Source organism: Camelus bactrianus, chromosome 13, assembly GCF_048773025.1.
Source record: "Camelus bactrianus isolate YW-2024 breed Bactrian camel chromosome 13, ASM4877302v1, whole genome shotgun sequence".
Classification (NCBI taxonomy): Eukaryota; Metazoa; Chordata; class Mammalia; order Artiodactyla; family Camelidae; genus Camelus; species Camelus bactrianus.
In genome coordinates, this window is record NC_133551.1 from 56,668,160 (window position 1) to 56,685,406 (window position 17,247).

The window sequence follows — 17,247 nt, forward strand, 5'->3', positions numbered from 1 at the left end:
CCCCTGAGGCTGCAGGGCTCTCAGGAGAAGGATCCTGCAATTGTCCCGAGAAAGAGCCCCAACTTCTTCTTGGGTAAAGGCTGCTGGTCTCTCTGCCAAGCCCAGAATCCAGGACCCCCAGGGAGAGAGAAAGGGGCTGCATCTCTGCTGGTCCCTCACTACAAGCAAACAGACTTTGGAAGGCAACAGATCCAGGTTCAGATCTTGATGTGGCCCCTTCCCAGCTTTGGGAAAAGTTGGCTAAAACAATCCCTCTGACCCTCTGATTCCTTCTCCATAAAACTTGCCTTTCTAGCTGCTTCCTGGATTTGCTTCCAGAAGCCCACAGGCAGATACCTCCGACTCAAACCAGCCTGTCTCCAACTCACTGCCTTCCGCCCCAACCTGCCCCGAAGCTGGGTCCCCCTCCATCCACCAAACAGGCTGGAGGTACACCACCCAGGACCCCTCCCTTTTCTTCACCCCGACAGCTGCTCCCTTCCCAAGTCAGCCTGTCTATTAGAGGATGTCTCCCGGGCCTGCCCTCCCCTCTCCTTGCCACTCTCCTGCCCCACGCTCTTGTCAGAGCGGCCCTGTTATCTCTCTGGCCCTCCTACACTCCTATCTTCAGTTTCTCTAAATCGAATCCTCCCCTCCCTGCTAAATAACCTTCCATGGCTCCCCATGGCCCACCAGAGTAAGTGGACATTCCAGGCTCTCCATGATGTGCCCAACCTAGCCTCCCCTCTAGCTCTTATCCTCCACTTTCTTCCTTCAACAACTCCCCACCAGTCCAGCACCTTCTCTATCATGTGGCCAGGCTCTCCCTACACCAAAAGCAGGCAACTAGAGTCAAGGCTGGGGGAAGGGGCTCCCTGACCTCCATAACCCTTCATAGGCATTTTAACCCAGTTGGGGGTGGGCGGGAGTGAAGCAGGCAGCTGGGTCACACCCTGGTCAACCCTTGCCCGCACAATAATCCCTCTGCTGGTGAAAGCAACTCAGCTGGAAGGGCCTCTGACTCAGCAAGGGAGGGAGAGTGACTTGCCAGAGGTCACCCAGTCAAGCCCACGCTTTTGCCCTCTCCCCAAATCATAAGTGACCCCTTCTGGGACAATCTTCCTGACAGATAAGCATTGGGATCTTTCTCACACATTTCCATCGCTGGGCGGTCCCTCCTGCTGCTCTTTCTGGTCCACCTATGACCACTTGAAAATTGTTCCCGGGCTCACGGTAAATGGAATGGCCACTCTTGGAAGTGGAATAAAGGGCAGGAGGCTGAGTGTTCACTTGTAACTTCATAAGCAATTCTGTCTGGATGTATTACAACCTGCATGCAGGACATTTGAGGCTTGAGTCAAAGTCTAAAGAGTCCAGGTTTTTAAAAGATGGCTCTTCCTTCCCTGGGATCTGCCTCCCAGCAGCCTTCTGGCAGTCTGGCTCTGCGCTAGGGGGTTGCCCAGGTTGAAAGCTGCACCCAGCGCCCATGGCCAGTGTGACTCTCCTCCTGGCTCCCCAGAACCCCCCAAAATTATTGGAATCCCCAGTCACCTGTGGGTGTGGCTCCGATGGTTGAGGGATTACACATGTGGTGCAGGGCTGGGCCCCGGGGAAGTGGGGGCAGCAGACCTGACCCCACCACTGGCCAGCTGTGTCCTCCTAGAGCTCCAGTTCTTCTTCTGGGGAAAGCCTCCCTCCCAGAGCTGCTGTGAGGAGCCCATGGGACACTGCGGAGGGTAGGGTACATGAAGGAGGCTGCTCTGTGACACTTCAGGGCCCCGGGGTGCACACTCATACAGCTTTGAGGGCAGGGGCTTCCAGGGAGAGGAAGGGTAACATCTCAGCTCAGGGCTTCTGCTGCCACCTGCTATCATGACCATTTTATAGAAGAGGAAACTGAGGCACAAAGAGATCAAGTTCCCTGCCTGAGACTGTGCATGGTGTTAGAGCCAGATCCAAGATGGGACCCAACTCTGTTTCCTGAGCTCTTTCAGGGCCAGGATGCCTTGGAAAAGTGAGGGCTTCCCTGAGGGTTCAGAGGGATGTGGAGTCCCTGAACCTAACCCCTAGAAGCTGAGGTTGCCCCATCCCAGGGTCCTCAATCAATGTGATACACCACATCAACAAAAGAAAGGACAAAATCATGTGATCATCTCTACAATAGATGCAGAAAAAGCATTTGATAAAATTCAGCCTCCATCCATGATAAAAACTCTCACCAGAGGCCTCGTGTTCCTGACTTATCTCCCTTGCCAGGAAGACTGGGTCAGCTCTCATTTCTGGCACCTTAGGCTCATCTCTAGGCTGGGGATTGCCTCTTTGTTTCCATAGTAACAGTGAACAGAGGGGCCTCCTGAATCAGTGCAGGGATACTGCACGGGTACCTGCAGGTACACATGTGCCCTGAGAATCCCTGGGCTGGACAGCCCTTAGGTATGTGCACACATCTACCCACACACACTCACTCACACCCTTGCACATGAGTACACACCCATGCATGTGTGTGCACATCCATGCCCTCTTGCACGTGAAAGCACATGCACAATATACCTGCTAACCAAGAAGAGGGTCAGAACATCACCCTGCCTGACGTGATCCACTCCCACAGCCACCCTGGCCCATTCAGGTGCAGGGAGGGTCTTGGGAAAATGAGGGACTTCACTTTATAATAACATAGTTATAGATACTTACTATGTGCCCAGGACTGCATTTTCCTTTTCACATATAACATCTCTTAGATTCCCCACAATGCCACTTTGAGACAGGTACCTGGTGAGGAAACAGGCTCAGAAAGGTAGAGTGATTTCCCTGAGGTCACACAGTAGCCAAGATTTGAGCTCAGGACTGTTTGGACCTCACCCTCCCAACAGACCCCTTGGTGCCAGACCTAAGAGCATTCGCCCTGGGACTACAAATACAGATAAGTGTGCATGGCAGCAGGTGGGACCAGAGCTGAGGACTCCAACTAGAATGCCAGAGTTCCTGCGCTGTGGCTCTGGGTCATCGGATTCCCTCTCTGGCCTCTTAGCCATTCTTGAGTCTGAAGAGTGAAGGGAGATCCAGGGGACCGCAAGGGGTCTCCTCCCACTTTTCCCAGTCAGCAGAAAAGGAATTTGAACAGCAAGAGCAAGACCCACTGGGAATCTCCTGCCAGTGAAGGCACCCGGGTTCGTTTGTGAGCTCCCTGCCCTCCTGCCAAGGCAGGAATCCAGCTGCCAGGGTCCTGGTCCCCCAGTCTCTCAGGCTGCTCAGGCAGAACTTGGAGAAAAGAGGAGGCCTAAGGCCAGAGGCTAAACCAGCCAGGTCATCCCAAGCAGGGAGCTGGGTGGTGGGATGCTTTCCAGGAGGCAGCTGTCAGCAAAAGGATGATCTGACAGTGAAAATAGGCTGCTGGGGAGGGAGTGAGTTCCCTGTCACCAGAGGCATCCCAGGTTGGTAGGCACTGAATGCTCCCCGGTTAGGAAATTGAAGATAAACCATGACTGAGTCCTACATCATTCTCCTCATCTTTGCCCTCAGAGCACCACTGATTGGATACCATTTGCATCAGGCACTTTAAGATACAGTACACCTGCCACCACTGCTAATATAAATAGCAGCTGCTGTGTATTTAGCCCTTGTGTGGTTGGTCTTCACTGAGTCCTAACAGATGGCTGGGACGTAGGGCTGCCTATTGTTACACCCATTTAGGGACAAGGAAACTGAGGCTCAAAGAGGTTCAGTGACTTGTGCACAGTGCACGGCAGCAACATTCAGCCTCTGCCTGGTTCTTGAGTCTGTGGTCTGCCCACCTGGGAGCTGGCCTCCTGGCACCAGGGCGGAGTGAGCAAAACCAGAGGTAGGGCAACCTCGCTCGCTAGGGCTCGGGGACCGGACGGAGACTTTCCGGTTCTGGGCAGCACAAGATTCATTATGGCCAGGGCGGGCGCCCTCTGCTGGCCATGCTCAGGTTCTGCAGAACCACGTTCTTTCAGGCTGAGGGAGACCTTCCTGTACCTGGGTGGTGAGAGGGTTCTTGAGCCTTGGACCGTCACTTCAGATAGTGGTACCTGAGGTCACCCAGCCAGTCAGGGGCTAAGCTGAGGTTTGGATCTAAGGGGTGTCTGATTCTCAGGCTCCTGTCTTTCCACCCCTCCTGGGGAAGGGTTTTTACTCCAGCAGCCTTCACTTCCTGCCATCCCCAACCCACATCTGGGCCCCCTAAAATAGGGCCTCTAGCCTCACTGCTCCTGAGGGATCTCAGTGACTGTGGTTTGTAGCTAAGAATCTGTCTCCAAAGGTAAATCTGGGGCCTATGGTTTCAGGCAACTTGAGGCATGGAGATGCCACTGACTGGCTGTGTCACGTTGGGCAAGATTCCCAACCTCTCTGAGCACTGTCAGATGGGGATCAGTTCCTTTATAGCCTCTAAATGACTGAAGAAATTTGAAGAAGTTTCCTTGACCGAATTAGAAGGACTTTACTCAGATATCTTCTCTTCCTCCTCCCTCCTGCCCCGCCCACCCCACCCCCTTTCTTTCTCTCTTCCTCCTCTTTTCCACCCCCTACTATCGCTTCCACTCTGTGCTGTGGATATTATCATCTTTTTTTTTTTCAAGAGGAGGTATTTGAGGCTCAGAGAGGTGGAGTAACTGGCCTGGCAACACCCAGCCAAGTGTTTTGGCTTAGAATCCAGACTTTAGAGAACTGACCCCTTCCCTGTTCTCTCTTCATCTCCTCTCTCCTTACTCATCACATCTTGTCCAACAGAAAGTGTCCCCAAATCCTCCATCAGCTTCTCTCCCTGTCCCTTGTCACCACTCAGGCCAAGAACCATCATTTCTGGCCTGTGACTGCAGCAGCCTACTTGCCTCCCCACAGATCATCTGGCCCTGATTTCTGCAGCCTGGTTTACACACTGAAGCAGGTAAAATGACCCTTTTAAAATGTAAGTCAGATCACATCACATCTTTCTTTGACAGTTTCCATTGCAAGTAGAATTAAACTCCCTTCCACACCCTCAGCCCTGTGTTTTCAATCCTAGCCACCTTCATTTCCTACTTCTTCCTCATGAAGCCCCAGTCTCACTGGCTTCTTTAAGTTTCCTGACCATGCCAAGCTTGCTCCTACCCCAGGACCTTTGCACCTGCATTTTCCGTGGCTAGAACACCCCCAGTATGTGTTATGCCTGCCTTGTTTTCCTTCTTAGTTCAGATGTCACCCCCTCAGACCACACTACTTAACATTCCCCCACCCAGCCATTCTCAACCACATTCCTCCTTTTTTTTCACAGCCCTGTGGGTCTCTGAAGATACTTAGTCATTAGCTCACTTGTTTATTGCCTGTCTCTCCCACTGGAATGTGAGATCCATGGAGGCAGGGACCTTGTCATCCTGTTCACAGCTGTGTCCCCAGGACCTAGCATAAGACCTAGCACTTAGGAGCTCAGTGTGTGTTTGTTGAATGTATAAAGCCCTCCCCAGCCCTGACTTCTCTTGCAAACTCAGAGCAGTCCTTCAAATCCAATCCTATTTTTCCTGCTCCCACTGTTACAGCTCAGCGCTTGTAGCAACCCCTCCCACTCCTCCCCGCCACCCTATTCTGCCTCCCTTGCTTCCTCTCCAGAGACACAATGCTCTCCTAGGCCTCAAGGACCAACAATACCTTTTTCCCTCTGTCCCCTTCCCCTCATTTGACTAATTCTCACCTGACGGTTGGTACTAATTAACTCAGGTGTCATCTCATCCCAGAAGCCCTCTCTGCTTTCCTTTTAAGTTCATGCTCTCTCCTGGCCCCTGCAGATTCTTGGTAGGGACCTGGTCCAGAAAGCAGTCCTCTCATTGTATTTTAAGAGTATCTTTCTCCTTAAGGAGCTCCACAAGAACTTGGACCAATCTGGTTCATCACGATGTCTTTGGCACCCAGCCCCAGGCTGGCCTGGCACAGGCATTCAGGAAACATTGAGCTGGGCTGGCCTCATCGTTGCTGTGATGGGGACTCTGGGGATTAGACAGGCCAGATCTTCTTCTCTTTAAGACTCAGTGTCCTCATCTGTAATACGAGTATAACAATCCCAACTTCTCAGGGTTGTACGGATTCAAGAGAAGCTCCTCTCTGGTATGTAATTTGCTGGCACGTGGAAACTGTTGGGTGACGAGTGGGTCCCTTTGCTGGTAATGGTCTTGGGCCTCTGTAAGCAGCAAACTCCCTCAAGTCCTCCAGGGAAGGAAAAGGTATATCCTCTACTGAGCCCAGGCCCCAGATCCCTGCCCTGAGGAGCCCTAGAGCTGAAGGGAGGATATAGGCAGACTGGATCAAGCCCTGGACTTGAAGCCACATGTCTGAATTTGAGGCATGACTCCATAATTCACTGGCTGTGTGACCCTGGGTGAGTCCTCATACCTCTCTGAGCTCAGCTTCCTACCTGGAACAGGAGCCGATAACACTTACCAGACTAAGACTCAAAATAACACGGACAAGAAGCCAAGTTCTTGGTAGGTGCTTGATTATTGTATCCCTAAAGCAATCTCCTGCCCTTCTCTTGACTCTTCTTGCGATTTGAGGGTGTATCAAGGGGGCCCCCCAGACAGAGCCATGACCGGTCTAAGTGGCAAAGAAGAGCTTTCCCATTCAAAATGGTGACCTGGGATGTGGCTGGGGCACCTGCAGCCTAGGCTAAGGACTGGGACTCTGGACAGCTCTGGACACTCAGGGGGATCCAAATGCTTGTGACCTCACCAGGTACCAATGTGTAAGTGACCAGCCCCCTAGGAGATGTCTGTGGTGCCCTCCAAATGCAACTTTGGAGGACAGAGGATCCACCCCTCATCCCCTCTCCAGATCCCCATTCATGCATTCATTCATTCTTACACTGCTATGTTTCCAAGAATATTGCACAGAGCCTAGTACATAATAGGTCTCAATAAATACGTTGGAAGAACAAGCTTTTACATTCAACACACATTTATTGAATGTCTACTGCTCTTAGCCCTGTGCTAAGAGATGGTGTACAGATGGTGCACATAAAGGAACTGGTCCTGAAAGCTCCTTCCCAAGATCACCCAGGGGGCCTCTAAATCCTCCCAGCTCTTCCCATCCAGAACCCCACTTCCACTGGTTGCCAGGCTCTAGACATCAGGACTTTTCCCAGAATTGAGGTAATGCCCAAGCACCCCTATGCATCACGGGGCCTGGGAAGGTAGCAGCCCCACAACCACAACTTTCCAAATCCTCTCTGCCTTTCCTGCCGGGTCCTCCAACCACGCTTTCCCATCCCTCTCAAACCCTCAGACACAGTCATCTCCCCCCTCCCAGTGCCCTACATCTACCTGGGTTATACCTGACTCGGCCAGCAGGTGGCGCTGAGATTCTCTTTTCCCCGGCGCTGAACTGGACTCCAGACCCCACCAGGACCCTGCCCCTCCCTCCTTTTCTCCCCAGAAGGGACAGAAGTGCACTCTGTGACCTCTAACCAACCCCTCTCCTTCCTGCTGGCTCCTGCGATGGGGCCTAAGGAGACTCCAGTTTCTCCTACAGGCCCCGAGTTGTCTTTTCCAGCCTTGTGGGTGAGGAGGGTCCCTGGGGGCAAGCTGCAGCTGGTGGGGCGGGGCTGCGCGGGGTGGGGCTGAAAGCAGCTGCCGGGAGAGAGAAAGAGAAAGAAGAAAGGAGAGAAAAAGAGAGAAGAGAGAAAGGAGAGGGAGAGAGAGGTACTCTGGTTCCCTGTCTCCTATCCCAAACAGGTGCAGGTCCCAACTGAGGCTCATCCCAGGATAAGGTATGTGGCTGAGGGAACAGAAGGGGTTGTGGAGCAGGCCAGGGGGTACAAGGGGGGGGGGTGGCTAGCCAGTTAGATCCCGCTGCTCAGCAAGAACCTCTGAGCCCCCTCCCATCTCACCCCTTCCAAGGTGACCAAATAGAAACCTGAGGGGCCGTACAAGGAGTCCCAGGGTGGGCATTAGATGATGAAGGCTCTACTGCAGCTCTTGACTTACTGTGTGAATTTGCACCCAGCTCTTTCCACCTCTAGACCTCAATTTCTTAATCTAAAATGGAGGCAGGCCCGGGGTGGGCTGGGGGGGATCTTGAAGGCATTCTGTGGGATAGCTTTGCAAGAAGTCCCCTTTTCCAAAAGAATTAGCCCTTCCAGGGGCTTCTCAAAGACCGGAGGGCCTTTAAGACACAGAGGAATGCCCCTCTAATGGTGGAATTTCAGATAGAGGGGAAGGGGGCTCATTTGGAGGATGGGTGGCCCCTCCATGTCAGGGCCCTGGGGCCCTGGTCTATGCCTATCTCTTCAGCCTTGTTTCCCTGACTGGGATTCAGGGTGGAGAGTGACACAGGGGTTGGAGGGAGGGCTTCCCCAGCTGTCTGGCACTCCAGAGGTCCTCTCATTAGGGAGAGGGTGGTGGGTGCAGGGTGAGGGCATTTCTCTGCCACTCCAAGATCAGAAAAAGAGTGAATTGGGCAGAAGGGCATGTGGGACCAAGATGGGGATAGTGGTAGGCATATGTATGTCTCCAGGGTAATGAGGGAGGGGTCACCCAAGCCCTTCCTGAACTGTTGGCTGCTGGCCACATCTCTAAATCCCCCTGCACTTTAGAGTCCTTAGTTCAGTCACTGCTCACAGCCTTCAGCCCAGCCAGAGGTGGGGATGGGGCTAGAGCCACTCCTCCCTCACCCTGCTGTTGGGAAGAGATTTTTCCAGATTGTTCTCTGTCTGGGAAGGAGCGGGCACAGGCAAGTTCTAGGATCTCAGGGATCCCAGGGTGAGAAACAATGTGGTCAAGCACACGATGGGGAGTCAGATCAGCCTGTGTTTAAATCCTGGCTCTGCTGTGGGTCCTTGGGCAAGTCAAGTGTCCAGGCTGCAGTCTCCTCCTATGCAAAGAGGGGACATTAGAGCCTTACAGTGCTGTAGTGAGAAGTAAGCGACATGATGCAAGCAAAGCCCCTAGCAAGAATCTGGCACCTCGAGATGATCGCTGTTACTCTCATGATGGAGAGAAAAAAGGAGACCCAAGAAGGGGAAGGACTGGCCTGGGGTCACAGAGCCTTTAAGCCCTCCAGTGAGTCAGAGCACCCTCTTCTCGGCCCCATGGTAAACACTGAGCACCTACAGCACCTACTCAGCACCCCCATCCCCACTAGGATTGTTCCCCTCTGCTCACTCCTGCCCCAGCCTGCAAGGCCTTGGATCGGTGTGGAGTGAGGGGTGGGGACCCTCAGGCCAGGGAGGGGACCCCCAGGCCAGGGAGGGGAGGTCATTTTTGGGGTGGAGTGCGGTGAGAGCACAGAGGAGCATCTCCGTGGCACTTGCCCTCCCTCTCCCTCGGGAAAGGGCTGAGGTGGGGGCCAGGTCAGGACTGCGTAGCGGGGAGAGGGGCTGCGAGGCTGGGACTGAGCACAGTGGCGCGCGGAGAACCCGGCGCAGGCTCCCGCACAGGCGAGAGGGTGGGAGCGCTAGTTCGGGAAGCCAGGCGGGCCAGGTAGCGGGCGAGCGGGGTGGGGGCGGCGTGGGGGCGCCCTCCGCCCCTCACCCCGCCCCCGCGCCTCTCCCCGCAGCGGGGGCGCCCCGCCCCCCGGGCGCCCGACGTGGACGCGGCCGCCGCCGCCGCCACCGCCGCCGCCGCGCGGGAGTCGCTGTCCGCGGAGCCGGCATGCAGGGGGCTCGGGGCGGCGCGGGGCGGCCGGGCCAGGCGGGCCGCGGGCCGGAGCGCCAGCGCGAGCGGCCGCCGGCCGCCGGAGCCGCGTCCCCCTGCGCCGCCCCGGGCCGGCCGGCCGGAGGAGCCGCCATGCACCCCGGGCCGCCCCGCGCCGCGCTCCGCCTGTGGCTGGGCTGCGTCTGCCTCGCGCTGGTGCAGGCGGGTAAGGGGGCCCGGGCGGGGGGCGCGGGCGGGCGGCTGGGCTCCTCTGCCGCCCCAGCCGCGGGAGTCCTAGGGCCCCTTCCCTGCTCCCTGAGGACCCTGTCTCTGGCACGCTCACGGCTCCCTTCGCCCCACCCCCAGCCGCTTCCCTGCCTTCTTGACCCCCAGACCCGACCTCTGGCGTCCCAACCCCTTCCCACCACACTTGCACTGGGGTCCAGGGTCTTGGGATTCCCAGTGCCCGCATCCCATGGCCCTGGCCCCAGGCCTTTCCTTCAGGAGCCCAAGCTCCTTTTTCTGGCCCAGGGAGCAGCTGAGGACACCGGTCCCCCCACCTTGGGCCTCTGTCCCTGTCCCCAGAGCACTGCAGGCCAACTTTGCAGGTCGGAGCGGGATGGGGTCCTGGTGTGAGGGGGATGGAAGTCTGCATAAGAGGGTGCTGGGGCACGGACCCCGAGCCTGGAGTTTGGCCTGCCCCCTGGGGCCTGGCCTCCTCCTTGCCCAGCCTCTCTTGATGCCCTGTAGCTGTCCCTCCTGGCTGTCGCCACCTTGCTCATGTCCTCCTACCAGGCTCTCCTTGGCTCAGTGCTCTCTCTCTGCTTCCGTCCTGTCTCTGATACCCACTTGATATCCTACTGTCCTGTCCTTCTGTCTGCCACCCCTGTCTGTGTCTTTTTCTCACACCATGTCTGGCTTTGTCTCCCCAGGCCCCAGGCTCAGCCCTTTGGGGGTCCACTCGTCTGTGGGGTGAGGGGTGCGGCTCAGGCTCAGGTCTTCTTCCCCGTCCAGCACTTGCCCCTTGGGGGATATAGAGGCTGTGTGACTCCACTGTCCCTCTCCTAGAAGGTTCCTCCTTCCCTGACCCCCACCATCTCCATCACTGCCTTCTCAGCTGATCCCTTTCTTCCTCTCCCCCCATCCAGAAGGCCCTCCCTATACGCTTGACTCCACTGAAGGGGCCCTGCTCTGAGTGACCCCATCTTCCCCTGCTGCCTGCCCATCTGCCTCTTGGGGATGGCAGGGTTGGAGAAGAGGCCCTTCCCCAGGCTTCATCCTGCCTGGGTCTCCACAATACTGGGGCTTCCTTTCCTGATCCTCACTCCCATCCCACGGCTCACTCAGCTTGGCTCTTCTCAACCTCTGGGTCTTTCTCCTTCCCTCAAGGTCACTCACTTGACAGTGCTGTTCTGTAGAAAGAGCACTAGACTGGGAGGCTTTTCATCAGACTAACCTTCAGCTCCTCCAACCCCAGCCATCTATGTCCCCCCTTACCTGTCCGCCCAACCTCTCACCACCCTCCTCCATTAGACGTGGCCCATCAATTTTAGCTTAAGCCTTAGTGGGGCCACTTGTGGCCAGCAGGGCCTCCTGCCCGGGGTACCGGCAGCCTGGGGCCTCTCAGGCCCAGCTCTTCAGCCACTAAGGCACTGAGCCCCAGGTGCCAATCCCGCTGGAGGCCTGGGTTTCTTCTTTCCCTCACCACAGAGCCTTCCTCAGGTTTCCCTTTCACACTTATAAGACAGTGAGCCTGGGCCTCACAGCAGGGATGCTCAGGCTCCCGTGCCTCCCCACCCCAGACAGCCCCTCGGCCCCAGTGAATGTCACTGTCAGGCATCTCAAGGCCAACTCTGCGGTGGTCAGCTGGGACGTCTTAGAGGATGAGGTGGTCATTGGATTTGCCATCTCTCAGCAGGTAACCGTCGAGGCTCCCTGGGAGGAAAGAACACATCAAGATAGAAGTGGAGAGTGGGGGAGGAAGGGATGCAGAAAGAGCAAGGAAAAAGGAATGAGGAGCAACAGAGACTGGTGGAAAGCTGCACCCATAGCTGAGAAGGGAGGCCCCAGAAAGGGATCAGTGAGGGAGGGCTCAGGAGCCTCTGATTGGAACCTGGGCATGAAGAGCATGATTTTGATCTTAAACAGACCTGAGTTTGGGAGCTGGCTCCAGTTCTCGCTAGATGTATGGCCTTGAGCAACTTCCCTGACCTCTCTGAACCTGTCTCCATATCTGTAAAATGGAGATGATGGAATGCTTAGTCAGGTTGTGGATGTTAGGGATTTAGCCTGGTAGCCAGGTGGGGCCTCATGACACTGGAGAGGTGGGCAGAAGTGGGGTTGGGGCCTGTATCCTGAAAACAGGGGGCCTGGCTTTTGCTTCTGCAGAAGAAGGATGTGCGGATGCTGCGCTTCATCCAGGAGGTGAACACCACCACCCGCTCGTGCGCGCTCTGGGACCTGGAGGAGGACACCGAGTACATCGTGCACGTGCAGGCCATCTCCATTCAGGGCCAGAGTCCGGCTAGCGAGCCGGTGCTCTTCAAGACGCCACGCGAGGCTGAGAAGATGGCCTCCAAGAACAAAGGCAGGCCTGGGTGGCTGTCAGGAAGGACAGGGGTGCGGTGAGGGGTGGTCGGGGTCAGAGCAGGGGGCGGCTTGAGGAAAGCTTGTTCGCCCCCATCCCTCCCCCAGCCCCTGCTGCCTAGTACAGTGGTCCCCGAGAAGAGGAGAGGTTCACTCTGGTCCCAAGACAATGGGATACAAACTCAGTTTTATATTAAGTCCAGTCACTGCCACCAGAGTAGCCGTCAGCATGTTCTTGAATCTCTTTTTGTTAGGTGTGTGGGCTCCTGTAGAAATAAGCCCTTAATATCTTAGGCTTGGCCCTAGAAGGGCTGCTGGGGGAGAAAGGGAGCCCTGGACTTAGTGTCTCTCACCTCACAGATGAGGTGACCATGAAGGAGATGGGGAGAAACCAGCAGCTGCGGACGGGCGAGGTGCTGATCATTGTCGTGGTCCTGTTCATGTGGGCCGGTGAGTCTGGCCCCAGGCCCTTCTTCACTTAACCTCGGGGAAGTGGAGGACCCTGACCAGACCCTTCTCTCAGAGAAACAGAAGGTGAGGGGCTTGTAGGCAGGGAGAGAAAAGGACTGAGGAGCCCACCTCCTGCTTTGGGTACCAGATCTGATCCCTTCTCTAACTCACCCCTCACCAAAAAAAAACAGCATCTCGGTAGCTGTCTTGTAGGATTATGTGAGTGCTTGCCCTCCCCTTCCCTCATGAGCGGCTCAGGCTCCGGGGGGTGGACACAGCCACAGCCTTTGCCTTCCAGCGGCTACAGCAGCCTCTCCTTCCTCCCCTGGGTTGCTGTGCCTCCAGGTGTTTCAGGCCTCGGCAGACAGCTCAGGCTTGGGACACCCCCTTAACTCACTCATCCTTCTAGACCGGGCTCTGAGACCACCTCTGTAAAACTCCCCAATCCATCCATGAGAATGTCCCTCCTGCCTCGCTGCTCCCATAGCACACGGTGTGACCCTCTCTAAATGTAACCCTTCCTAGATAAGTCTTTCTCTTTTCCCACTTGTCTGTAAGCTCCCTGAGGATAAAGGCCATCATCTTTGTACTCAACTCAACCAGAATTTTCTGAACAGCCACTCCTTTCCAGTGAGTAATGCTGAAGTCGTGACTAAGAAGAGCCAGGTGCTTGTAAGGAACTCTGTCGGGGAGACACCAGGCTCATACTTAACTAGGATTCAGTGTGATGAGTGCTCTAATGGTACCATGTAGGGGAGCAGAGGACAGGGAATTGATTCTGGGGCTAGGAGGAGAAATCAAGAAAAACACAGAGAGGAGGTAAATGGGAGTTGAGCTTTAAAGGATCAATAAGAGTTCACCAGGCAGCCAAAAAAGGGGCAGGTATTCTGGGCATGGTGTGTTCAAGAAGCGAATTAAGCCCAGTCTGACTCAGTGCAGCTGCAACCCGGGGAAGGTAGAAAGTGGGGTAGTTAAGGGATGGCGAGGCTGTCAGGTGGACTGCAGTCCTTTCTGAGGGAATCAAACACCACATCAAAGCTGTATTAGCATTGTGGTTGAGGGGGCAGGTTCTGTTGTAGAAGCATATGGAAAAAAATGTTCTGTAGGCACACAGAAAAACAGGCACTTGGAAAAAAAAAAGCAGGAAAAACAAAGGATTGTACAAAAGGAGAGGTTTGCTTAGGGTGCATTGTTAGACTCGGCCAGACAGTATTCGTATAACCATAACAATATAAACGTAGTGAGTTAACCCCAAATTGTGACGTAATTCTGTTAGGATGATGAGGAGGGAAGTAGAGGGAGTTGTTAGGCTTCGTCTACTGTGGTGGGACATCAACAGATAATCTCTAAAACAGATACATCAGTAAATGGCCCTATAAATCAGGTATGCAGGCAATAATGGGGAAAACACCCACAAGAATCGGGGTTGGCTTCCTTAATACTACTGACTTTCAAAAAGTATTACTGGTTTGATAGCAATAAACATTTAGCAGAGTGCAGGCTATGGAGTGCACAGCCCCAGCTCCACTGTGTGAGCTTGAGTGGGTTATCTAGGCTCTGCCTCAGTGTCCTCACTCGTCACCTGGGGATGGTAGGACCAGGTGCCCTCAGAGACTGAGCTTCAGTGGGATGGGCTGTCGGCGCACAGCACAGGGCCTGGTCCATGCTAGACAGGTGCTACTGGTTTGGTTTCCCCTGGAGGAAAAGGGGAGCCCTCTGAGGTTTAAAAGAAGGGAAGGGAGGAGACACAATCAGAAATATATTGTAGGAAGATCAATCCTGCAGCAATGAAAGGGATGGCTGGTAGGGGGACAGGTGGACATAGGAGCCAGGGGACAGAAGCAGACTTTTGTGGAAGTACAGGTGAGAGGCCACCTGGAGCCCAGTACCCACAGGAGCTCAGCAAGGTCTAGTGGGAGTGAAGTGGCTCTGGCTTTTGACTGCTCTCCCTTGTCCACTGTAGGTGTCATCGCCCTCTTCTGCCGCCAGTATGACATTATCAAGGACAATGAACCCAATAACAACAAGGAAAAAACCAAGAGTGCATCAGAAACCAGCACACCAGAGCACCAAGGCGGGGGTCTTCTCCGCAGCAAGGTGAGGGCAGGACCTGGGCCCGGGTGGGTGGCCCTGTGGCTTGCGTGCTGGTTGTCCCTGGGCTGCAGAAGGGGTCAGCTCAGGGCCTGGCATGGCTGCAGCTGGGCAGAGCCAAGCTTGGCCGCTGCCTGTGTGACACAGGGGACACTGCGAATTGATTCTGGATCCTCTCCTTTTGCAGGGTGTCAGGGGCCAGTAGGGGTTTAAAAAAAGGCAACGAACGGGGAGGGCAGAGTTCTTGGTTGATGCGGGACAGCACGAGGAGGGGTTCTGGGCTCATTCCTGCTCCCGCTGTGCTGAGTGACCTTGGGCAGGTGCTTCACCTCTTTGTACCTTCATTTCCTCTTCTGTAAAACAGATATGAGAACCTTTCAGTGCTTGCTCTGAAGAAAGACATAGAGGATGGGAGAGGATCTCATGGTTCTGACGATGATTATCCAACAAACATCTGACCCTCCTCCCTCCATCTCCTTACACCCTTTGGCTTACTGTCCTCTCTCAGCTTCTCTCTTTCTGGCGCACTTTCCTGAAGCCTCTTACTAGCCCCCATCTCCAGAAGCACCTCAACAATGTCAGTGTCTGGGGCTGCGCTCAGAGGCAGATCTGCAGGATGTGAGAGAACCAGCCAGCGGGATGGCTCTGCTGGGGGTGGACTGGGTACCAGGGGCTGTGGGCCCAGGATCCAGTCCTGGCCATTCAGCTGAGTGAGGCCGAAGGCCGGGTTTGAGAAGGCAGAGAGACAAGACATCCAGGGAGGGCTTCTCCTTTCCTTCCTCCTGAGACAAGAGCCTGGCTTTTTAGGCTGCAGCCCTGCTGCCCCCTTCCATCTTGTGTCCTCTTTCTGTTTCCAACCTTGTGAGAAGTCTATTCAATTAGCCCTGGCCGCTTCTCTCATTTTTTTCCTCCCAGTTTCCAAACAAGCCCTCGGTGAACATCATCGAAGCATGACTGCCTGTCTGCAGGGAGAAGGATTTCATTTTTCTTCTCTGCTGGTCCCCAGGTCCATGGGCACGGGGAGAGAGAGGACTGCCGGGCAGGGGGGAGGCACAGCTAGCTGCACAGGTCTCCCTCTGCTCCCCCATCCTAGTCCGGTGAAGAAGGCTGAACTACCAACCCAAATTCTGCAAAAATATAAACAAGCCACAAAACTATAAGGCCTGGCCCCATTCTGGAAAAGGCAAAGCTGCATGAGACACAGCCTTCTTTCTGCCTCCTCGCCTCTCCTGGACTGGCCTCTTTGAGAAAATGCACAAAGCTCCTGGGAGATGACAAGCACCTAGACTGACAGAAGCTGTGTCTTTCAGGGAAGCCGTGGGGCTGCCTGCCGGGCAGGGTCCTGGCTGCCATCAAGCCTTTGCTGGATCCAGCCATCAAGGACTTGTTTGTGGTGCAAAGCACAACTTGACGAGTGTGTAGGGTGTTATCTGTTCTCTCTCTTTTGGAAAACACAATCGAAGGGCTTCACTCCATAGGGCAAGATTCCCCAAGCTGGTTGCCTGCATATTCTGTCTTCTTTGGCCCTTATTTTGACTGTGAGATCATCAGTCTGGGGTCTGAAGAAGACAAAGTGGGAAAGAGACCTGGAAGAAATTGGCCCCGTTTCTTTAGGAAGAGTCTCTTGGAGTTGCAACAGTGCTGGCTTGCACAACTGAAAAGGTACGTCCACGTGGGACAGACATCCTGGGGGCTGCTAAATCACACCCTCTGGGATGGAAGCTGCTGGAAGGCAGGCCTGAGCCATTCACCACGGACAGTCAGAGCAGTCCTGGCCTCTGGGGTCTCCATATCTTGCCATCTCATCCAGGGTTCTGTGAAAGCTACCCGGGGTCCTCATGTCCTTCCCTAGAGCCTGAGTGGTGTGAGGTGACAGGTCTCTCTCTCCACTGCCTCTTTCTGGTTTAAAAAACAAATGGTGCTTGCTAAGGGAAGGCAGACCCTTCCCTCGGACTGACAAGCTATGACTGTTGAATGCCTGTGTGGGAAGAGATGGACCTCTCCATCTTCCGTTGGTGGCTGAGGACGGGAGTGTGGGAGGACTGCACCTGGCACACAGTAGGTGCCCAGTGCATACCTGTTGAACTGAATGATAAGAGCAATGGCCCCCAAGCCAGAGAGCTGAAAGCCATTACCCAATGACCGCCCCTTCCTTCCGGTCTATAAGAGCTCTGGGGCTGGGTCAGCTACCACTCTGCTTTGCCCGAGCGTGGAGCACAGGGAGGGAGGAGAGACAGGGTAAAAGGCAGATGTCAGCAGTACTAAGGGCTTCCTCATGGGAGGGCATGAGGTTCCACTCATTGTCTTGTGACTTCCATCCCTGCTGAACCGGGCTGCAAGGCCAAGGCTCCTTAGGGGAGAGGTCCTTACCTCTGATTCAGTTAGAGCAATAACCACTTTTTAAATGTAAAATAAAAACACAAATGAAAAGGCACATCCTTGTCTTCTGGTAAATGCCCAAATGTTGCCCTCTTTTTCTGGCAGTTGGCAGCAAGTCAGGATGTGTGGAGGAGGGAGTCAGTTC

The 17,247-nt window shown here is 54.9% G+C and overlaps 1 protein-coding gene across 3 annotated transcripts; it reads left to right on the top strand.

The window, feature by feature from the left end:
* The first annotated feature begins 7,629 nt into the window (after window positions 1–7,629).
* FNDC5 (fibronectin type III domain containing 5) lies at window positions 7,630–17,157 on the top strand. Of its 3 annotated transcripts, none has more exons than XM_074376915.1 (7): window positions 7,630–7,732; window positions 9,520–9,822; window positions 11,399–11,514; window positions 11,985–12,183; window positions 12,543–12,632; window positions 14,596–14,729; window positions 15,730–17,157. In XM_074376915.1, the coding sequence occupies exons 2-7, from the start codon at window positions 9,615–9,617 to the stop codon at window positions 15,781–15,783; spliced, it is 801 nt and encodes a 266-aa protein (XP_074233016.1). In that variant the 5' UTR covers window positions 7,630–7,732; window positions 9,520–9,614; the 3' UTR covers window positions 15,784–17,157. The 3 variants fall into 3 exon arrangements, with proteins under 3 accessions (XP_074233016.1, XP_074233018.1, XP_074233017.1); XM_074376917.1 differs by lacking the exon at window positions 15,730–17,157 and adding an exon at window positions 15,088–15,632; XM_074376916.1 differs by lacking the exon at window positions 7,630–7,732 and having other exon boundaries at window positions 9,531–9,822; window positions 15,639–17,157.
* The last annotated feature ends 90 nt before the right edge of the window (window positions 17,158–17,247 follow it).